The 25,080-nt window shown below is 35.1% G+C and overlaps 1 protein-coding gene across 4 annotated transcripts; it reads left to right on the forward strand.

Annotated features, from left to right (window-relative positions):
* The first annotated feature begins 39 nt into the window (after positions 1-39).
* Positions 40-25,080, forward strand: LOC140789405 (transcription factor bHLH35-like). Of its 4 annotated transcripts, XR_012109171.1 has the most exons (7): positions 50-247; positions 1,289-1,460; positions 1,551-1,739; positions 1,840-2,010; positions 4,833-5,014; positions 6,044-6,094; positions 24,788-25,080. XR_012109171.1 is itself a non-coding variant. In XM_073139096.1 (5 exons), exons 1-5 carry the CDS (start codon positions 129-131, stop codon positions 4,908-4,910), a joined length of 726 nt encoding a protein of 241 aa, XP_072995197.1. In that variant the 5' UTR covers positions 40-128; the 3' UTR covers positions 4,911-5,542. The 4 variants fall into 4 exon arrangements, 2 of the variants coding, with proteins under 2 accessions (XP_072995197.1, XP_072995196.1); XR_012109170.1 differs by lacking the exon at positions 24,788-25,080 and having other exon boundaries at positions 6,044-6,212; XM_073139096.1 differs by lacking the exons at positions 6,044-6,094; positions 24,788-25,080 and having other exon boundaries at positions 40-247; positions 1,292-1,460; positions 4,833-5,542.

Raw genomic sequence — 25,080 nt, forward strand, 5'->3', positions numbered from 1 at the left:
TCATATCAAATACCAGACGACAAGCTCAATCAATCCTTTGTTCCCTACGTCCCTAGGATCGGTATCTTTCCCTTCCATCTCGCCTAACTGTCCGACACCTTTCTTTCTTCTGTCCCTATTCCATCCTAATGGTGATCGCAGATGAGCTCTCCTTCGGACAAACGAGCAGCATGGACGACACTGTTGTGGCCGAGTACAGCTCCTATTGGGAGACCAAGAGGTTCTTGGAAAGCGAAGAGTTGGAGAGGTTCTTCCCAATCCTTGAAGCCATTCTATTCTCTTCGTCTCCCCTTTTCCATGCTTTTATAAATAGTTTTCCAATGATTCCCTTCTACACATCCGCCATCAAGAGCAAAATAGTTCTTTTTTTCATGTCAGTTCCCCTTTTTCGCTTGACGAATTTAGATCAGAGCCAAAATGGGAAACTCATTATTCTTATATTTCCATCGTTGGTACTGCGTACTTAATTTCAACTAGAATATCTGTTAGGTGCCGTCATTAGCCTAGACCGGTAGACGCTGGTTGACTATCATGCGCTCTTGACATTTCATGAATTTAATCTAACGAAAAAGAAATATTTTATTAAACCACCTCTTATTTTGTTTAATTTGGTTTCCTTTTTATTTTTACGCTAACTTTATACTTAAAGATATCAATATCAGTTTTGCATCTATAGTTAACTTAATTTCTTATAATGTAATTGATAATTTAAAAAATATAGTAAAAAAAGACAAAATATAAGACATTTTTAATTAATTTTATAGAAAAAAAATAACGGAATAGAGGCTCTTTATTTAGGAAATTAGATAGGCTTTACCTGAAATGGGAACTTTTTTATATAATGTGTCTTGGGATGTAATGCGAACTGCATATTTCTAGTACTAGTTTAAAGCTCGCTTCTTGACTTCTCATATCCCAAGAAGCTCTTTGGTAGACTGCGAACATTGAATACTGAACCAAGATATATAGGGTATCTGGGAGAGGAGAACTGCTGCCAATTTTTTTTTTATTTAATTCACTTTGTACAGCTGGACGATCTGCTCCTTGTTTGTAGGTAGGCCCTAGTTTTGCTATACAAAAAAGAAATAAGAAAAAAAAAAGAAAACCCTAATGAATGAGTTGGACTCAAAAGAATGGCATCTTCCTTAAGGTTATTGATCTTGCCCCCCTCCTCTATGCCAAATTGGGCATCTTCTTCCACGTAACTCAAGATCGACATATGCTATTTATTCTCTTTCTCTTTTCCCACTTAAATTATACTTATCATTGTTTGGTCAAAATGGTGCAGTAGTTTGGGATTAGATGAGACAGCGTCTGGGAACTATGATTCGAGCTCTCCTGATGGGGCTGGATCCTCCTCCATTACGGCCTCGAAGAACATCGTCACGGAGAGGAACCGACGAAAGAAGCTCAACGAAAGCTTGTACGCCCTCCGAGGTGTAGTACCAAACATTACCAAGGTAGTTCAATCAGACGTACATGCAGTTTACAAAGAAGTAGAGAAGATAAACTAAAGATTAATGATTCCATCTCTTTGTTGAGTTAATTAGATGGATAAGGCCTCTGTAATCAAGGATGCAATCGAGTGCATCCAAGAGCTTCAGGAGCAAGAGAGAAGCATATCGGCAGAGGTATCGAAGGTGGATCCATTGAATAAGGAGGAACCCTCGATGAGCAACGTCGAGCGGAATTCTGTCGACTTAAGATCATCAAGCTCACCATCAATTGAAGTAGTGGAAGTACTCTATCTATATATCTATCTCTCTAGATTTCTTTTCCGAAAGTGGCCGGTTTGATTGAAACATGACTTGACTATTTTGTATATATATATATATGCAGCTAAGGGTGTGCGCAGTGGGTGAAAAGATTTCAGTTGTGAGCATCACTTGCATGAAGAAGAGGGATGCCATGATCCAAATGTGCAAAGTTTTTGAGTTCCTCAACGTCAAAGTTATCACATGTAACGTTACCTGTGTCACTGGAATTCTCCTGTTCACCCTGTATGTTGAGGTACCTCTCTCTCTCTCTCTCTCTCTCTCTAGATTGCTTCTAGGAGTATTAATCAGGTTGGGTTTGCGGGTTCAGGTCATGTCAAATTCAGGTCAGGTCAACATCACCCTAACACGAACACAGTTGCATTTGGTAGATAGGAACACGACTTGTTTATTAAATGAGTAGCACGATACGACCCATGTAACCTGTTTAATAAATGAGCCAAGTTAACATGGCATGATTTGTATAATCCGGTTTAATAAATGGGTTGGGTTAACATTGCATGACCCGTGTAACCCATTTAATAAACGGGTCATATTAACACGACCCGAATAATACAATAAAATTTAATTATTTACTATTTGACCACATATAAAAATTAATATTTACTAATTTACCATATATAAATAATACATTATACAATAAACTCAAAATTTATACAACAAAAAAATAATAATTATAAGCATTAAGCTATTAACCATGCATTCAATCAAATACAAATACAATCTATTATACAATAAACTCTCAGTTATACAAGCCATTAATCTAACACAAATCCATTCTTTTAATTACAATAATAACAACGACAACAACCAACATTAACTAAATTTTAGTTCCAACGTCGGCGATGAACTTTCACTCGTTCGCGGAAGGATCATACTCCTCAATGACAGAGATCAGAGACAAAGACGGAGACGACGAGATCAAAGATAGCGAGGGTGAGGGTAGGAGAGATAGATTGATCAACCGACAGCAACGGCAATGGCACGGACGTGCAAAAAGTATGGTAATCCATCGGAGATCTTATGAGAGTAGGGCGGCAGTGGAGGTGAGGCCGCAAGAGGGAAGACTGGAGGAGATCAAACCTTTGGATTTCAAAGAGGGTGAGAGGCTAGGAGGCCCGTCGGAGTTCTAAGGAGAGAAGGGCAGTGGTAGAGGCAAGATGCCCATCGAAGGAGATCAGGGCTTTGGGATTTCAAAGAGGGTGAAAAGGTGGAAGCCCGTCGGAGGTATGAGGAGAGAAGGGTTGCGGTGGCAATGAGAGCTTATCACAGGCAGTAGTGGAGGTGAGAGGGAGGATGGGAGGAGATGATCGGTTGGTGAGAAAGAATGTGTGAAGGTTAGGGTGTGAGTTAGGGTTATAAAAGTTAAATATTTATATAGTGGGGTATAGTGGGGTTGGCAGGAGTTGTAAGAATTGACTTCCAATTAATTCCCCTAAACCCTAAACAACACGCACCAATTAATTCCCCCAATCCCTCTCTACTGCCTCAACCACTCACTAAGGAATTGACTTCCAAAACCATAGGGAGGAGTAGTAGGATGTCCGGCACTAATAGCAAACACCAAATCCTCCTCCTACGCCCCATCTTTCCCGTCTTCCACACGACTCTCTCCCCTATTTACGATCCTCAAACCCTAGGAACCACCCTCGTGCTTTGGTCTTCCTACTCCCATGTTGCCTGCTATCGCATCATACTCTCTTCGGTCCTAATTTGTCTGCCATCAATGTTGACTATTGTATCCATCGTCCATCAACACCGACATTGTATCCTTTCTCCCCGAACTCCGCCTCATTATCACCACTAGAACTGGCGTCAACCATATCGACCTCAACATCTGCCGCTGCTAGGGCATCTGCGTTGCCAAAGCTGATGTTGTCTTCTCTACAGGTGTGGCAGATTACACCGTCTAGATGGCGATCAACATTCTGTAGTGGGTCTCGACGATGGATCAATACGTGAAGGAAGGTTGTGGGCTTTGAAAGGGGATTACCTTTTTCGAGCAAAGACTAGATCCATTATTGCTCACCGTTGGCAATAGATTTTAGCCAACCCCTGATGGATCTCAATGGCAAGATATAGTAGCATGGCTTCGATGTTGACATACGATAGTAGTCTCTCTAAGACAAGATCCACTGCTATTGTGACTTTACCGTTGTCTCCTTTGTTCCCTTAGTATTCATCTCCTTCGTCCTCCTCTTAATGTCGAGCTACCTTGCCAGACTGATTGCCACCGTTGGGCGAAAGATCGCCTCTAGCGAAGGCAGAGGTGGTGATGTTGGCTCAAAGAGTTATGTGATTATTTTTTGTGCGAGGAGGTCGGGGAGTACGGTTCACGTCTATTGCTTTGATAAGAACTTGGATATGGTTCACATTGGGAAAGAGACGTTGAATCTAAGAGAAAGGGGGATTAGGGCACGAAGGCAGTGAATGAATTTAAAAAAGTAATCAAAATATTTTATATAAGCTAAGCCAGTTAACTATCCCGCTAGTATAAGCGGAGGGGTAATTTGGTCACTTTTTTTAGTTTGCCTATGGTGTCAAGAAAGTGAGATATTTCTGACAGTGTAGGAGATCATTATATACTAAAAGAAAGTCCAAGGGGTCCTATAAAATTTTTTGATAGTTTAGAGAGACAAAAGGAATTATCCCTTCAAACAATAAGCAAAGTGATTCTAGAAGGTGTTCTTTCACTAAGAAGGCACAATACTAAATCTATTTTGGCATTATCAAAACCAGATGCAAATAGAAATACTAAGATGCACTATTGACATTGTAGATCGTATTGTCTCTAATAGATCTTGAAGAGGAATATATTTTTACGAATTTTTATTCACAATATGGAAGAAAAATCAAGAAAGACTTCTATTTCAGCACATATAAATGATCATTTCTGGACAATAAAAATATCAGATTTCTCTATCGATCTCTTCCAAACTACTTGTCATGAATTCCATTTTTAACTTAAGAGTACTTTGATGAGTCTGTTTCAGTGCGCAATTTGAAGCAAGCTTTCTTGTTCCTCCAAAGAAATTATCTAACTTGGTATCATTTCAGACAGATGATGATACTGCTTATTTGAAGAAAAAGATTGAGACGGCCATTGCTCAACTTGATACCCAGGAACACAATTAGCAATATACTTTCTGGAATTTGAATCTGCTAACAGTTCTATCTAAATCAGTTCGGCAGCCTGATGTTATGTGATGAGGTGTACTTTAGCAAACAATATCGAAGAGGTACAACTTAACTAGATTTCATTTTTGTCTTTTTGGAACCCTTAAATGGATCTGCGATAAGCTTTAGTGAATAGTTACCATAACTAGTAAGTGCCTGATGTTTTATGAAATTTATGCATGGCAGATGTAGTCCAATGTAGCATTACATGGTTGTCTTGTGTATTCAATTGTGACATGATAGATAATCAGTAGCAAATGACAGTTTCTTACTTAATAATTATATAAGAACTTGTGCTTTTTGACTAGAAACAATAACAAGATTATTTCAACGCTTTTTAAAATTTATAACCTCCAAAATTTCTAAATTTCATTTGCATATATATCTATAGGGACATATAACCTTCAGGTTACATTTTGACGCCTATAGTAAAGTTAAGAATCTTAGTACCTTGACAGACAAAATGAAAGAATATCCTCACCTAAAATAAATATATATAAAATAATAATATGGGCATTTCTGTCTTTTTATAGTTAAATCTATGGAGTTTTAAGAGCTAGTAAGATTTGAAGAGGCCTACAGACAAGAAAGATATACATACAAGAGAAGAAAAAAAAAACCCTTATTTCAACTATTATTCCTCCACACTCCGTGGTACCTGAAGCCCAAATGCATAGAATAGTTGCCAGTTACTGGATAAAGGAGTAGTAATTAACTTCTACTGATAAAGAAATTCATTTTTAATAGTTATCCAGAGTGAATGGTGGAAATAACATGCATCGACATTAATCTCAATGTCAACGGAAGATTTGAGCTTATGACATCCATCGCATGCCTATCATCTCTCAATTTTTTAATGCTGTCAGATCTGCCCAGTTGCTATATATGGTTTAATAAATTTTATCTTCTTGGTTGGGAGACATTAAGATCAACAATTCATGACCAACAAATAAGTTTCTCAGCTACCACACGTCGATAAAATATAATATCCTCTAACTCAACAGCTAGTAGTTAAGACCCCACGGCCTGTACTTGTGCTTTGTTCAATGTACTCTTCAACAACGTGATTATGTTTTGGCACTCTTTTGCAGGTGTCTTCTACTGCACTGCCTCGATCTAGAGGACGTTTGGCCAAGTTGTTGGTGCGTAAATAATAAATAATTTTTTTCATTATTTTAGTGCTTTTTTTTACCGGATACTAGCATTCTTATTTAACTTTATTATATATTTGAAGGTTGAATGCGCGATTTGCACTATAAACTAAGATCGTTTATAGTTTTATCTCACTACCCATTTAAAGTTCTCTTTGGAGGTTAAACAAACTATTCCAAAAGTACCAAATTTTTTCTTGCACCAATTTTGAGAATATATTTTTATATTAAATGTAGAGAGATATCTTTAATATAAGATGATCACATCGCTATCAACATGATGTTAAAACGCTAGTTGTCTCTTTTTTATTTTATACTCATTAGTAAAGAGTGATAGGAGGAGAGATAGGAGATTTTATTCTTTCACCTATAGCAAAATTAAATATAGAGAAGAGAAGCTGCACATATAGAAAATAGGATGTGTTGGTGATATGAATCGAGTTAGATTGGATCTCATCATGAAGACATTGGACTTGATAGATCGAGTCTATTTATCTTTTAATAGATTCATAATTATTTCTTATATAAGTATTTAAGATAAGTCTAGTTATGTCATATAAGCTTTTAAGACAAGTCTAGTTAAGCTAAGTAAGGTACTAAAATAAGTATAATTAAGTAATATAAATTACTAAGGTAAGTCAAATTAAGTCATCTAAGCCACTAAGACAAGTCAAATTGAGTCATGTACATCTCTAAGACAAGTCTAATAAAATAATGTAAGCCTCTAAAGCAATTAGCCTTTACGGCTAGTCCGAGTAGGTAAGTCAAATTAAGTCATCTAAGCCACTAAGACAAGTCAAATTAAGTCATGTACGTCTCTAAGACAAGTCTAATAAAATTATATAAGCCTCTAAAGCAATTAGCCTTTATGGCTAGTCCAAGTAGGTAAGTCAAATTAAGTCATCTAAGCCACTAAGACAAGTCAAATTAAGTCATGTACGTCTCTAAGACAAGTCTAATAAAATTATGTAAGCCTCTAAAGCAATTAGCCTTTATGGCTAGTTCGAGTAGGACTCATTGTACTCGACCTCTATATATAGAAGGGTTAAGCTACTTTATTTAATCATCCAAACATCCAAACATCCAAACATCCAAACATTATAAGAAATTATTTTAGCCTTGAGTTATCTTAAGAGTAGAGTAAGATAATATAGGAGTAGAAGTAAATTAATAATAATTATTTATTTTTTTTAAATTAAATCTAATTTAGAGCTATAAATTTACCTCAAAACTCATAGTTAGCCAACATCATCGCCACGAGTCATCCTACCTTACAGTCGTCCACCACCACCATCCTTGGTCGTCCACCACCCTTCGACGACCGCCGCAACGTTAAATAATTACCAATCTATCGAATTCTGACCTTCCTCCACTGTTTTACTTTTATCTTTCTACTCCAACCTTAGAATCACGTGAATTCAGAGTCATTATATCCGTGACTTTCGATGCTTCCTCTTATTAAAATATCATAATTTTCTTACATTCAAATTATTCCAAATATTGTTAGTACTAGTTGGGATCCCTTGTAAACACAACATTGCTACACTTGCCCAAAAATACCTCGATGCTTATTGTGATAGTTACTTTACTAAAATAAAGCTATTTAACAACTTACTCTGATTCTATGCCAATAATAGTATTAAAAATATTTGGGCCAGAAAGAGCAGTCATAGATATCAAATTGTTACCTCCACTAATGAGAGTAAGACTAGAGCGAAAATAAAAAAATACCATCCCAAGGCGAGAATGCAAAGGTTAAAAGGAAGAGATACTCAAAAAATATATATAAAAAGTATGGCATAATGTAAGATCTTGACAAGATAATCTTAACGATGTAAATATTTAATACAAGCAGAGTCGGATCGGATTATATCATGAAAATATTGGGCTCGATGGATTGAGCCTATTTATCTTTTAATTGATTTATGCTTATGTAAACCCTTAAGGCAAGTCTACTTAAATCATGTAAGTTACTAAGTCAAGTTCAATTAAATCATGTAAGCCCCTAAGACAAGTTCTAGTTAGAGTTGTATAAGCCTTTAAGGCTAAATTCAAGTAGGACTTATAATACCTGACCTCTATATATAAAGTGACTAGGCTTCTTTGTTTATTAATCCAAGTATCCAAGCATTGAAAAATTATTTTAGTCTTGAGTTTATCTTAGGAGTAAAAGTAAGATAATCTAGGAGTAAAAGTAAGTTAACCATAGCCATTTATTTTTCTAGGAGTAGATCTAAGTTAGAAACCCTAATTCTACCTCCAACCCATAGCCACCATCATCTTTAGTAGCCACTTTACTATATAGCTGTCCACCACTACCCTTAGCTATTTCCCACCCTCCAACGACCGCCGTAATGTCAGATATTTACCGTTCTACCCTATTCTGATCTTGCTCTACTATTTTAATTATATCTTTTTATCCAAATATCTGATTGACATAAAAATAGTCACTAGATACCTAACTCATGAAGCTACCATCACCTAAATTTTTATAATTTTCTTACATCTAGATCGGTCCAAATCTGGTCTATAACATTGGTATCAGAGCTGACACTCCGACCTACATCCACTTTTGTAAAGACATCTTCTATTCTAGCCATTCGATATGTGGAAAATTAGATTCATTAGAAAGATATTTTCTAGGGCTGCAATCTTTCAAAATTTCATATTGATCCAACAACTATCTACCAAATACTCTTCTAAAATGTTTGTACAAATTTCTATCTAGAAACTGATTCAAATAGGGTTTGGCCAGTTCGTATCAAATTGGTATTAGAGTCGGCATTCCTCAAACAACGATGAACACGTGATCCAAAGCTAACCCAGGAGAGATCACGGCTATGAAGGACCAAGAACTCGTCTCCATCCCTATGGAGGTTTCCTTAGCACCACCAACAAACTCAAGATCGAGCCTATTTATCTTTTAATTGATTCATGTTTATGTAAGCCCTTAAGACAAGCCTAGTTAAGTTATATAAATTACTAAGACAAGTTTAATTAAGTCATATAAGCATATAAGGCAAGTCCTAGTTCGAGTTTATAAGCCTTTATGGCTAAATTTGAATAGGACTCATTATATCCAACCTCTACATATAAAAAGACTAGGCTTCTTTCTATATTAATCCAAGTATTCAAGCATTAAAAATTATTTTAGTCTTGAGTTTATCTTAGGAGTAAGAGTAAGATAATTTAGGAGTAGAAGTAAGTTAATCATACCCATTTATTTTTCTAGGAGTATATCTAAGTTAGAAACTCTAATTCTACCTCCAACTCATAGACACCATCACCTCCAGTAGCCACCCTATTATACAGTCATCCACCACCACCCTTGGTTGTCCACCACCCTTCGACGACCGCCACAATGTCAGATATTTACCTTTCTACCCCCATTTTGATATTGCTCCACTATTTTAATTATAGTTTTTCATCCAAACATTCGATTGATGTGAAACTAGAGTCATTAGAAACCTAACTCACGATGCTACCACCACTTAAATTTTCATAAATTTCTAATTTCTAGATCGATCTAAATCTGGTCCGTAATAATATTAGTATCTGCTGCACCATCAACTCAAATACTCATCACGCCATTTCAATTTCCTTAGAGTTTTATTTACTAGCCTACTTGTACCTATAAATTCCCATTTTGTATATATTGGCTTTTGCTTTGTACTATGTATATATATATACTATTTCAGGTTTATGCATGGTTAGTTCTTATTTTGATAAATTGAGTTTGGAGTTATTATAAAATTAGGTGTTAATATATGTTGGGGATCTATTACTGGTCACTATATAGAATTGAGTTCAATGAAATTTCTCTGGAGTCCATAGTTAATCCTAAGCATCCATAGTTAGTAACTATATAATCTATAGCTATTAATTATAGAATCGTCAATCATTAACTATGGACTCTATTATTAATTATGGAATTCATTAGTAACTATAAAATCCGGTGTTAGTACATATGGAATTTCTTACTGGTCGCTATATATAGAATTGAGTTCAAGAAAATTTCTCATAATATTTACAATAGAGTGTATTTAGAATAATCATCTCTAAAATCCATAGTTAATATTAGGAACTCATAGTTAGTAACTATAGAATCTATAGTTATTAATTATGGAATCTAAGTTAGTATCTTAAAAATTCATAATTATTAACTATAAAATATATAATAATCAAATATGGAATCCATATATTATTTGTTGTTGTACATAAATATTTTAGATTTGGAATAATTGTTGTTGCACACAAACATTTCATTCGTCTAGATTAGTTATTGTTGTACATAAATGTTTCGGAATACTACTTTATTGTTCATCATACTCCTAATTATTTCAAATATAACTTTAGTGTTTCATATATTACATTTCAGTATAACAAATAAATACGTGGGTTTGATGCCTCTAGTACTCTTCGTTCCATGAGCTATTAGTTGTCTTGGCATGATAACTGTTGTTGGAGATAATTGTGGCTTTATTTGGACTCCTTTTTTTTCTTATGCTCTTATGATACTTCTTTTTTCTTTTTCTACCATCAATAATAATTTTTGTTATAATTTTTGCACAAAGCTTAGCTATGTCATTGTATAAAAATATCATCATGTGCCACTTTATAGTCGATTCTTATATTCCATTAAGATCCCGCAATCTAGTCTATAAGAAATATCTCATCAATAACATACTATATTGATAAGTCAACTAATATTTCATTTTTTTATTCTTATGAATCATATTATTTTGGGATAGAAGAAACTTTTTCAAATTCCTAGTCATGAGACCGATCATCAAAAAAATTAAAGATTCTTCAGAGGGGCAATAAATAGCCAATACCATAATCCGCAACCAATCAATTGCCTAATATACCTACAAAATATTTATGAGAGATTATAATTTATAAATTTTATTAATATATCTGTGGATTACAACAATACTATGTAACAATCACATAAATAGTATCTATGAATATCGCAATGAAAGGCATGTTGGAGAAGCGAAGAGCTAAAGGGTTGTACTTCAAGTGTGATGAGAATTTCACCATGGGACATCGTTGCATGTGGCAAACCCATTCGGTTCTGCTTATCGATGGTGAGGCTGAGGAGGATGTATGAGGCAAGGTCGATGTTGGTATTGAGCATGAGAATGAGCAACAACTAGTGGCTGAGGAGGAGACTAATCGAAGGAGATAGAGGCAAGCAACTCATTGCATGCCCACTTCAAAGCTGCTACATTGACAAAGACTTTACGACTTGTTGACATTATTAGGAAGCATACCGTGCGTATCCTCATTGACACGAGGAGTACACACAACTTCTTAGATGAGCATTTAGTTATAAAGATCAGGCTCACTTTCAAACCGAAGATAGAATTTGATGTCACCATTAGCCATTGGATGACGCTCTGAGCTTATAGTTTTTGTAGTGCTATTCAGATGCGAGTCAAATAACACACATTTGTCATGGACTTGTATCCGATTATACTCCATTGAGTGGACGTCGTCTTAGGGACACAATAGCTATTGAGCTTGGGTCTAGTCACATTTGATTTTGAAAAGATGTGCCTCACCTTTAGGCACAATGGTAGGATAGTGTGACGATGGCATTTGGCTGCACTAGGGAGCTATCTTGCAACCGCTACTTAGCTTGCTGAGCATAGTGGACCTAGCTTACTTGATGCAGATAGCTCTCACTAAGCCTAAGGAGACACATGAGTTAGGTATAGCTGATGATTTAGCTCATATCTTATAGAAATTTTTGGTCCTCTTTGAAGAGCCGAAGGAGTTGATACTAGTACGTGAGTCGGACCACCGCATGGAGATCATGTCGGGCGCCCTACCAGCGAATGTGAGGTCTTACCACAACCCTCACATTCAAAAGGAGGAGATCTCTAGACTAGTGAGAGAGAGATGCTAGACCAAGGGATCATACATCCTAATTGGAGTGCATATTCATCACTTTTGCAACTGATAAGAAAGAAGGGTGAAAGTTGGTTATTCTACATGGACTACCAAGTGTTGAACTCCATCACTATTAAGGATTGGTACCCTATTTTAACCATTCAGTTATTGAGGAGTTTTTAGACGAGTTGGCGAGCACTTCCTTCTTCAACAAACTTGATTTGAGGGCCGAATACTGCCAAACTCGAGTGCACCCAAATGATATTCACAAAATGGTATTTTGGACTCATGACAACCACTATGAGTTTCTGGTTATACCTTTTGGCCAAACAAATGCACCAATGATTTTTAAGGCTTGATGAATGATATCTTTCATCACTTCTTTCATCCATATGTGCTTGTGTTTTTCAAAAATATTTTTTTCTATAGCAATTCTTGGGATAATCACTTGTAGCACTTAAGAGAGGTGCTGAATTTGTTCAAAATACATGAGTTCAAGGTCAAGAAATCAAAGTGTTTATGGGGAGAGCAGCATGTAGAGTATTTGGGACGTATAATTTCAATAGATGGTGTGGCCGCTGACCTCTAGAAGATATGTTGCATTGTGGAGTGATCAAAACTGAAGAATGCTCGTGAATTGTGAGATTTCTCTGTTTGAAAGTGTACTACCACCGCTTTGTTGCTAGATATGGAAAGATAGCCACTCCGCTAACCATTCTACTAAGGAAGGATGGAAACTTATGGAGAGAAAAGGTCAAGGTGGCTTTTGAGGAGCTCAAATCAGCCATGATTGTAGCCCCTATTTTTGCCTTGCTGAACTTTTCCAAGCAATTCATCATCGAGGCTAGATGTAGGCTGAAGTTATTTTGGTACTTTTTCACTATGTCTTATTATTTATTTAGTAACCGGCTTTGAACCGGCAAGTTTGTAGGCCTTTTAGAAGGCAAACCCTTCTCCGAGAGATTGAGACAGTGCTCCATCTATGAGTGAGAGATGTTGGCGATATTTCGCGCGATCACCAAGTGGTATCCTTACCTCGTTGTACGACGCCTTTTGATTTGTATAGACCTACAGAGCCTTCCGTACTTCTTGGAGTAGTGGTAGACACTTCAACATAGAAGAGATGGTGTATAAGAAGGGGATAAAAAATTGAGCTGCCGAATTTGTGGCCTTCTTCGCTCCCACCTTTCCTTTCTCGGAGGACCTGAGGCATTTAGGTACAACTGGCTAGAGTTATTTTAAGATGTTACGGGAGATCATAGCTGACTTGACCCAACATCCGGAGCTTGAGGCACGTAATGGGCTAATTTTGTACTGTAGGCACATCCATGTGCTCGCATACTTGGAGGCGCATCGTCGGCTGTTGGAACACTTCCATGACACTCCAAAAGCTGACCATGAAGTGGTGTTGAGGACCTACAAGCGACTTGCTCAAAGTTGTATTTGGACGGGAATGGAGACGGATATAAAGCACTACGTCAAAGAGTGACAAATCTACCAACAAGCGAAGACATAGTCTCTCAAGCTAGCTGGACTACTCCACTCATTACCAATCCTTGAGCAAATTTGAGAGTATATCGATGGATTTCATAGAGAAGCTGTCTGAGATCCAGGGATACTTAGTGATTTTGATAGTTGTCGACATGATGTGTAAATATGCTCACTTTTTGGCTCTAGCATATCAATTTTCAGCAAACATAGTTGCTAAAATTTTGTGAGAGATGTCGGGAAGCTCCATGGGATGCTGAGGATAATCGTTCCAGATAGTGATCCCATTTTTATAAGTGACTTTTGGGCAGAGTTCTTCAGATTGTAAGTGATATGGTTGACACTCAGTTCGGCCTATCATATGCAAATAGACGGCCAAACTGAGGTAGTCAACTAAGGTATTGAACAGTATTTGAGATGCTTTATGGCAAATCAACCGATAGAGTGGTTGCAGTATTTGCCTTCGACAGAGTCGTCCTATAAATACCGCCACCATCACAACATTCAAATGACTTCATTTGATATGGCATATGGATGGACAACCCTAATGCTATAGGCATATGATCGGTTGGCAGCCATAGAGAGGTCAAAAAAGGGCTTGCAGCTGATGAAGTGGGATGAAACATTGAGACAACTTCGTGAGCACATAAGCTGTAGCTCAAAGTTGGATGAAATGGGTCTATGATTAGAGACATCGCTAGTGCGAGTTTGTAGTGGGTGATTTGGTCTTGTGTGGGTGCAGCCATATCTTTAGATGACCTTACGAGCCGTGCAAAATCAAAAGTTGTCCTAGCAGTTCTTCAATCTATACAACACGTTAGAGCATATTGGACCTGTATCCTATAGGTTGGAGCTACCTAAAGGGACACGAGTGCATCCAATTTTTTTATGTCCCAGTTCAAAAGGCCAAGATTGGATTAGATCTCACCATAGGGACTGACTTGTCAGAGCCTATTGAAGATCATGATGTGGAAGAGTCAGTGCGTGTCCTATCCAAGTAGTGGCGTCAATATGACAGGCGAATAAAGATGAAGGTTCTAGTGGAGTGGCTAGGACAATCCACCGACGATGCAACGTGGAAGATGAAGGATGACTTGATGGACTATTTTTTCTATTTTACACCTTGAGGGCAAGGTGAGGGAAAGCATGGTGGGTTATTGTGGTTTGTGATTATGATGCAAATTGAACTTAACCAGCCCACCTTAAATTGGATCATTTTATTTTTGAAGAATAAGAAGTTTTGCCTGCGCGTTCGAATAGCAAGAAGGGTCATTCGAGCATGGCGTTCTAATGCTAGAAAGGGTCATTCGAACACAGTGTTGCCTGCATACATTCGCACATACAGAGGTACTATTTTGGCCGTTTAAACGGCTTCATAAGGCCATTCGAACACCCAACACTAGGTTACTTTGTATTAGAGTTTATTTATTATTTTTAAATGTCTGGCTAGCTCTAAATATGTGAAATGACATCCACCTTGGTATTATTGAATATTTGAGTTTTGTTTTACATCTATGCTTGAGCCAACCTTCTCCCTCTTTCTATCTTCCCCTTGTTACCCACTTTGAGATTCAACTCACGATAGAGGTTACAACTTCACCGCTTCTCCCTCCTCACTCCATCTATTAATTCCACCTAGAAGCCCCGTTCCCCAAAGGAGCAATATATCTGAATCTCAGGTCATTTCAACAGTTAGATCGTCTCCTATTGACTTCAAAAATTTTGTATTTAGTTCTGCCCAAAGCTGCAACTCGAATCGCAATTATCTTCCTCGAGGGTGATTGTAACATCGTCGATGTTAAAAACCCCAAAAATATATACCCATCTTCAAGAGCTCAATTTCTTATATTCAAGCTAAGATGAAGCCTACATGAGTTGTTCAATACCAAATTTGTGCATGAATCTAATTCAAATTAAATTTCAAACTTAATTTAAGCCATGCCTGAGTTTATCAAATTTGAACTGGACAAAGATTGACTTGACTTAAAATTAAAATTAATTGTTGTACAGAATCCAAATTTTATACATCTTGTGTGTATGTGTGTGTGTGTGCATGTCTTAAATCTTGTATATGCATGATCATGTATTTTGAGCCTCATTGAACAGAGCTTGATTGCAACAATCTGAGATCAAGCTTAGCTAGTTTAAATCAAGTCAAGCTCGACCTGAGCCTAAGCTGATACGAGCTGGAGCACTTGATTTATTTTCCAGCCCTAGTACTATAAATGCCAAAGTAATTAAAGTCAATAGTACTTGAATGTAGTCTTTATTTCTGTAAGTATTATATGGATTTAATATACAAATTAAATTATAACTGGGAAGATCAAACGAATCAATGTAATGCCCAAGAAAAAAGGTCAAATTTTGGCTTCCAATGGTTAATTTGAAATATATCAATGAGCTATTTATGTAATTTAAGTATGTTGCACGAATAAATATTCTACAAGTACTTTTTATTATGTGATATAATTTTGTATATAAGATGATGCCATAAAAGATATTTATAAAGTGTTCATATTATTGTCGTTTTTCATTTCCATTTCCAATTTTGTGATGCTAGCTAGGCTTAACTTAGATGTGAAGAGGATTGTGGTTCTGACGATCGCTTTAGCATTAGGTTTGACAAGACAAAAGTAGGAGTTTTCCCACCCTTTTCGAGGTGTCTGGCTAGCAACTCTCCCCATGTACCATATGTCCTTGTTGTGTCCTTTTAACACAGTAATGGGAATTGATAATGATTATTCCCTTTATACTCCTGACTCGTTCATCCAGATGAAGGCATTTTTGTTATTTTAAAAAAAATTATACTACGCCTTTGTTGGTTTTGAGAAAGAAACCTGTGGCCATATGCCTGAAATCCTAAACTTTAAATCTTAAATTTAAGTCTCTCGTTCACTTTACAATAACTTTTTTTCTTATTCTATAATATGGCTCTTAATTTTATAATAATAACTAAACACTAATTTCATTCTAGAATATAAATACTGTTTATCAAAATTACATCTTATATTGTATATTGTTCATCAAAATTATACATTATACCACGCACTAACTCAATTACTAATTTACCCTTAATATATATCCCATCAACTTATTTTATATCAAATTGAAAGGAAATACATAGTAATTTTATAAAATATAAAATATATTTTTTATTTTTTTAACTTTATATCACATCAAAGGTAATTATTATACTTTTATTTTAAATATAAGTAAAAACAAGAATAATTATTCTTGAAATAAAAAACTTATTTTAAAATAGCAAAGAGAAATACCTATTTCAAAATTGACATTATTCCTAAAATAAATGAAGCCGCTCAAAACCTCTAGCCAAATTCACTATAAATTTTTTTTTATTTCTACAATAAATAAAATATAAATTTTAATATAAATTCAAATTGAATTTTAGTTTTATCTTTGACATGATTTAAATCTATCACTCTTATCATTAAAATTAAATAATATTTTTATCCATTAATTTTATATATTATTTATTTATTCTAAAATTAATATATTTTATACTTTTTCACATCAGGTTCACAACTAAATACCATATTTGTTTAACTTAGTTGAGAATATGTAAATTAAATTAAAATAGAGAGTCCGCATATCAAGTTCGGAGCTCAGCCTTAAACAAAAACTGTGAGAGCAAATAATTGAGCCAAGCTTGGGTTGGGCTCTCTACCGATCTGCTTGATTAGCTAAGCCCAACTAAGGCTGAATGTAGATATAGTGATGCAATGGTACAATTAAAAAATATATATATATAGCATATATTTGGGATTCAATCCCATAACAAATTGCTGTATAAAGCAACTAAAACGCTAGAAGAATGGTGGAGACATAAAAGCTAACTAATTATATACATAAGCTAATATGAACCGAGCCGAGCCAAGCTCAAGGTCGACTAAATTATTATAAGTGTTGGTCAGATACCCATGTAGGGATCAAAGAAGTATGAAAAAATATAATGTCATAGAAGATCGGATCTACCACACGTTATCAATAATAAAATATAAAAAATAAAGCATGAAAAATAATTGCAACATAGATTTTATATGAAAAAACTCAAACTTTAATGAAAAAAGACACCAAGAATCATCACCAATTATTAATAATTATAGTGGATACAATATTGACTTACATACTATTTGTCAATCCTCATGATTATATATGTAAAATTTTGCTCACTTAACTTCACAATAATCTATTTGATGATTGATTTCATCTCACTGACCCACACAACGTATTCTTCTAGACACGATGTAGATACATTTTATCTAAAGCTGGGAGGTGATCTTTAGTAGCTTCTAAAAGATAATCAAATAGGTGATAAACATTTAGGAAAAAGGAATAAATACTTTTAGAAAGGATTACTCGCTAGGGTTAGGTTAAAACCCGTTTAATACCTTTTCCAAATAGAGTCCAATGGACCTCAAAGTCAATCAAAGAAGCCATCAAGTGAGTTCGAACACCTTTTCTTGAAAGCACATCTTCCTAAGTTTCATTCGCAGATTGTTTGAACCGAAATTCAAACATTTGTGTATCAATATCTTTACAAACGGAAGAGCAAATTTTCTATAATGACAAATTCATAAATAAATTCATATTTATTTGAATTGTACAATTTAAAATCATATGTATGGTCAAGTCACATAGCTAATGAAATATCAGATTCTGAGAAGTAATAAAATCAAAAGATGAAAAAAAATATTAAAGCTTTAGATTTCATAATTACATTTGGACAAAGTCAAAGAGGTCTAGACAAGAGGAATGGTTCACTTAAGAAAATGTAAATGAAGTTCGGATGACATATAAAAGACAGCAAAAGGAAAGTTCTAAATTAGAACTAAATTTGATGATTTTTTTGGTGGCTTGTCTAGACAAATCAAAGATTATCCTAACCTCTATTGAAGAAGCTGAAAGTCAAAGGTTGGATCACCTATTGCAAAGAGAACTCTAAAAATTTTACTCTCATCTTAAAAGAGTTGTCAAGTTTTTTCACAAAGTTTATACTTCATATTTGAGTAAAGAGGCATCCATACTTGTCTGATTATTTGAGCTACAAGTGAGAATGATCTAGTACCATTGGAAAGGAGAAGGAGCTAAAATATTCGTTGACATCAAACACATGTCATACTTGTGCTTTTGAGGATTGATCTATCACTCGGTTATAGGTGCTAACCAAAGGGAGGCAATTTCTTTCACAAGAATAGTTAACCAGATAGTTTCTATTCAAGAAGTTACTTAAATACTACAACATTATAATGTTAAAAGGCTTGTAAGTCTTATTTCTATTTTTTTATATAGTAAGATCGATTGACTTTGTATGGGTTCATAATTTTTCCCCTCTATGGGAGAGAAATTTTTCACATTAAAAAAATATCTCTATCTTGTGTTAGCCATGTTTACTTTTCTTATTCATTTTTTGCTTTTAGTTTTCTACTCTTACTTGCTTTTCTACACACCAACTTGAGTTCAATTTTCCACACAACCAAGCCTCACCCTGAGGATAAGTTGACCAATGGAAGGTACAACCACAAGGTAGCATTAGAAGAAAGATTCTCAGGTCTGACCTAAGACAAATGGTGATTGTCGACACGAATTTGATCAAAAAAGAAGATAAAACTAATATTGGTGATAGAGGCATCAACCACTTTCCGGCTTTTCTTTAGGGTGTTACAACTACTCCTGACAAAACAAAAATTTTAAGTCCTCGAACTTATGCACCTGAGTTAATTAAGTAAATGAGGTTAACTAGATTGAAAACCACAAATTTTCACAATAGGGTGATTTTCAAAAGGGTACTCCCCAAGAAAAAAAAAATTTATGTCAAAACAATTTTTCAAAGGTTCTAATTTCTATTTAAATGTCTTAAATACAATAAATGGACTACCTCATTTATTTTGGTAAGCCGAATGTATAAAAGAGAGAAAAAGGGTATTATACTTGTCTCATTGTCATTCGCTTAGATTGGTCATGATAAAGACTTGCATCATATTTACCTCATTTAATAGAGGGACTGAGTTTTGTAGCTCCTTGTTCTTGAATTTGCTATAATAGTTACTCTTGATGCTTTGGAAAATGAATCTCCTTGGAGTAAGGGGCACCGTAGACGAATATGCGTAATCTGTCCATAGTTGGAACACATTGGGTTTTAAGGGCTAGGACACTCTCGAGATAGGTGACCTTCTAGACATAATTGAAGTAGATCTTTATAGCTAAAAGCGACTGAGATGCTTCTACACTACTAACACTTCTTGAGCACACTATAGACCCTCTAGCAGTGGCTTACATATGAGTTCTGGGATGGCTTCAAATTCAATCGCCAGGTTTAGTCAAAGTTGAACCAGAGTTGGTACCTCTAGCATAAGGATCAAATCTTGGTTTGTCCAATGTTGTAGATCCTATTGGACCTAAGTTGACTCCACAGTGATGTTCGCCAAATTGATTTGAATGTTGACTCAAGCCCTCCTATTGCCATGATTTCTCTTCAATCAGGTCCCTCTCACCTATCCCTACACACTCCACCACTTGCATATAAGTTAGATTCTTTGCCACGTTCACTTGCATATATATCTCAATTTGTAGACCTTTTTTTAATCTCTCCTCATACTATGCTACCATCATAGTACCCTACTTCAAATGAGTGAACTCCCTCACCAACTTAAATTGCAAAGATGGAGTAAAATATATTAGGTCAAAGACATCAGAGAATGCTTCCTAAGTAATGTGCTCAGTAGCATTGTGAGCTGACATCAAGTGCTTGGTGGCCTTCTATAATTGTTCTGCTTCCTCGCGAAAAAGGAAAGTAACAAAAACTACTTGTTGTTCCTCTAGGGATCCAAAGACAGTCAAAATCTTCATTACATTCTCAATGGACCTGTTTGCCTCCATTGATCGATCATGACATTAAAAAATGGAAGGTTAAACTACATAAATGAGTTCAAAGGCCATGACGCCCTACCATTGATTTGTTTAGTTGACACAAATTGACCTGATTGCCCACCTAGCTAGTTTGCTATAACTACATAATGGATCGCTCTCATATAATCTCATTTATAAGTCATTCCTAATGCCTAACCAAACACCCGATAGCTCCATACTACTTATTAGGGTATCAACAATTAGCTCATCAATGAGAGCTGAAGCTCCCTCAAAAGCAGTCGAACGAATAGAATGAATCCATCTAGGAGGCATTTCTAATAAGTTCAAAGTAAATCATTTTATAATTCCCAGTTCATCCCTAAATATCACTAATGCCATTCATATTCTATTATATGCAATCACTGCACTTAAACTCTACCTAGCCCATAGGGGTAGTATTCTAGAGACTTGCCAGATTTATTTGATAAAGATAGCTCTAATACTAAATTTAAATACTCAGCACCAAATACATGTGCTTCACACGTGGATGGAACACATGTAGTTCTCACGTGATTTGTTGGTCAACATTTTTATGTAGTATTCAAGATAAGAAGTCAAAATTTACAAAAATAATCAAAATGAAGAATATCCAAAGTACCACAAGCCACAATAAACATCTAGAATACATGTCTTTAACATAACAAAAAGTAAATAAATACCCATGCACGAGCAACATAACAAATCCATTATAAATAAAAAAAGAAAACTAAAGAAATATAACTAGTCCTCATCTACTGGTCTAAAAAATATATTTCATCAAAATATAGTGAGCATAAAGCCAAGCATGTATACACCTCTATAGTGTAAAATAGTGTAGTATGTAATGCTTAAATGCTAATATAATAAACTCATAAGTACAATACCAATAGTTCATCATTTAATAAAAAAAGCAAGATCAAATATTAATATGCTCTCATAAAGCCCCAAATAGTAAGGATAGACATCTAATAGTAATGTTGTTCATACATGCTTGGTGATAATACACATGATCAATTATATGTGGTCATCAGACTAAGGGCTCTAATTGTAAGCATATCTTCACACTCATTACCACATCCCAAGAAGGAATCATGAGCCCTCAACTCGGAAAAACACCTTAATCATATGTCATTGACTTTTGGTAGAGCTATAAATTCTATCTCTCAATCATTATTTTTAAGATTGTCAAGTATATGGCTTCCATACTAGATAGTAATCACGCCTACTCCACTTGTGTACGATTTACCTAATATATAAATATTATACATACACTTTAGCCCTAACTCTAGCTGAGTGAGTAAAAGTATTTTGCCAAGACAAGATATAACTACTTAGTTATACACACATATGGTGCCATATCTAGTAAAATACATATCGTAATTAGTGTCCTTAAAGCACATATACTGTATAAAGCATGTATTCAATCACCACAAAGTGATAAGACATAAATGTTGATAATAAAAGCTTGAATATGAATGTTATAACATTACCACATTATAAAAATGTTAGCATCATCACAATATGTATATAATACTCTTAGACTACAAAGAAATTGCTTGCTTGAAATGTATCTGACTGGTGTAATTGCACTTCAATTATCTGGTTCATGAGTATAAACCTAACTACCACTAAATAAATAAATAAGTCTCATAACTGCCTTTATGTGTTTAAGTATGTTCAATTACAATGTCCAAACATAGTATTACTAACACTTATTAAAAGAGTTATATTATTTATCTTAAAACATTTTTATTCATAGTTAATATATTTAATATTCACTTAATACAAATATTACCACAAGTGAGATACCATTTTTTTTATAATTTATTTTTAATGTCTCCAATCTAATCAAGTCAAAATCAAGTAAATTAACAATTACAAAAATAAACTAAAGGTATTTGAGCTAGCCCAATGACCATATAATTGTGCTAGGCTATTGCCTAACTATAGAGCTTTATTGTGGTTGGCCTGCACTAAAAGGCCCACAAGTCAAGGTTGGGCTCAGCCCAAGCCAACTTGTTGTCTTCCCCTCGAGGAGCAAAACAGCAATAGCAATACAGAGGAGTTCATTAGTATTTAGGGGAGAGGGCAAACCACCAAAAAAAAGGGGGTAAAATTCCTAGGGACAACCAATAGAAAGAGAGGAATGAGATGATCACCACAAGATATTGAAATATTAGTCGAGGTGGCCAAGGGTAGTCGACAGCCTCCCTTATGGCCGGTGGAGAGGGGAGAATTCCAAACGACAAACAGGGATATGAGGTCACCAAAAAGAGATGTTTATGCATTTATCTTGTGGAGGGGAATATGACTAGCATAGAAAGAGGGAGGCGTGATAGTGACAACGGCCGGTAGCTGACAGAAAGAGGCCATATGGCCTATCATCATGCTGAGGTAAACTTGACTAGTGTAAAGTACCACCGAGAAGGTGACACTGGAAGGAAGCTTCCTCGTTCGGAGCTAGGTAAGCGACAATCATTAGCTAGCGAATTCGATAGAAAAAGAAGAAAAATATAAGTTTTGTGATAAAGCTCTCAATACTAGATAAAAATAAAAATTAAAAATAAGGAGGTATCGATCACTTACCAATGAGAGGGTTGAGAGGTTGGTGGGATTTGACGGCTCATTGATGATGAGCGCTCGCCTTTGAATTGTGACATGGAGAAAGAGAAAAAATAGAAAGGGAAGGAGGACAAGTTGGCTACGAGAGAGGAGAAAGAGAGATGAATAAAAAGGGGGAGATAAGGATCTAGAATTCAAGCAATGACAAATCCGAAATCTCGTTAGAGATTTTGGATGTTTATCTTATTGCTAAGGGAGACATAAAGAGTAGGAGGAAGAAGGAGGTACTATAGCGCATGTGTCGAGCACATACCCTTTTTTAGTGTTACAATCATTTTTTACCAATAAATTCCAAGAAATGCATAAACAATTTCTAAATTCAAGAATTTTTGTTGCAAATGCAACATTAAATATCACAAATGGTTTAGAAAACAAAATGTTTAACAAGTTAGTTCACTACACATCCATTTAAAAAAATTATTTGATGCACTAAAGAATTTCATATTAACTTATAATAAAAGTCAAAAAGAACTAGATGCACAAATATTCACATCAACATATCATAAACTAAGTGGTCACAATCGTTGAAAAGAAATCCGATTATAGAATCTTAATAATTCACTATAATAAAGTACTAAATTTAAATATGAGTGTAATTCTAAGACATCAAACGTCAAAAGGTGACATTAAATTGAAGTTAAACTAAACTTAGTTCACATTCTTCCCTTCTATTAATAAAAAATATTTTTTCTATTTTCCTCCCTTTTTTATGCGAAATAAATACTTTGGTGCAATAATAGCTTTCACACCCAAATTTGGTAGCGAAGAATGCACTATATCAAAGGATGAATCAATAAAATCAAAACAAATGATATATGAATGAATTGTGTCAATCTAGATACTAACAAGACAAGTTTCGCACTACAAGTTAGGTCTTTCTTTCTATCCCAAATATATCTAATTTTCACACCATAAAAAACACATGCTTAGATTTTTACATTAAATTACAATATAGACTAATATATCTTATAACTCCACAATGATGACAAATAGGAAAGAAAATGTTCTTTCTTATTTTGGTGCTGACTTTTGATATTAAAATTTACCTTCCTTTCACACATACCCCACATCTTATATTCTCTTGGTGATCGAGATACTTTCTAGGTCATACTTGCTTCTTCCTTTTCTTGATATCCTAGAGACAAAAATAATTTTAATATTCCTAAAATATCCAAGATCATATATGTCCTTGCTCATAATTTGAGCATTCAAGATTTCATCGAATTTTGCTTTTATTTTGGGAAGGTCACTTCTTTCATTGAATGTTCCCTTTCTTGTTCCACATTATTTAGTTTCTCGTTCAGTTCATTTAACTATTCTCTTGCTATAATTAATTGTTCATGTTTTTCACTAGCCCTTTCTTCGGTCTTTGATTTTCATATTCAACATGCTTTAGTTTAGTTAAGAGCTTCAAGTTAATTTGTCTTTCTTCATCTGTAGGACTCTTTAGCCCTTTCTGAATCGTCTTCAGAATTTGATTCATCTATGTCCCTTTGTCCTCAACTCAATAGACAAATAAGGAGACTGTAAAAGCCACGTAGTTTTCTTGTTCAATTTCGAAATCATTTTTGGATTCATCCAAATTGTCATAAGTAGCATTCATGACTTTATCCTCCTCTTAAAATAATTAGACGCATCCCTATATTATATGCTCAAATCTTTGACTTTCAAGTCCTTGAGTAATTTAATTATGTTTATAAAAAAGTTTTATTAACTTATGATCAATATCGTTTTCTAATCGAACTCTAAAATTCTTAATCACCCTTGCAGGAGGCTAGATGGGAGAACTCTTGAGGATCAAGGTCGCATTCAACCAATGACTGCCAACCATCAAATTTGAGGAAGAAAGGGTGAAATAACCGATCGATTGGGAACCAATCTCTATCTAATTAAAGAGGAGTGGATCGAGATAGAGGGTTCACTCTACTTCTCTCCTAATCTTGTGGCATTGCAATCATTACGTGTTGAGCATGGGGTTAGCATGCATGCACACTCAAGATCTGCCCGGGCATTTGTTGCTAATTTTTTTTCTTTAACTATTGGTTTTTCTTTTTTTCTTTTTT

The sequence above is a fragment of the Typha latifolia genome, chromosome 5, assembly GCF_019914945.1.
Source record: "Typha latifolia isolate L0001 chromosome 5, TyphaL0001v2, whole genome shotgun sequence".
In the NCBI taxonomy this organism is placed as follows: Eukaryota; Viridiplantae; Streptophyta; class Magnoliopsida; order Poales; family Typhaceae; genus Typha; species Typha latifolia.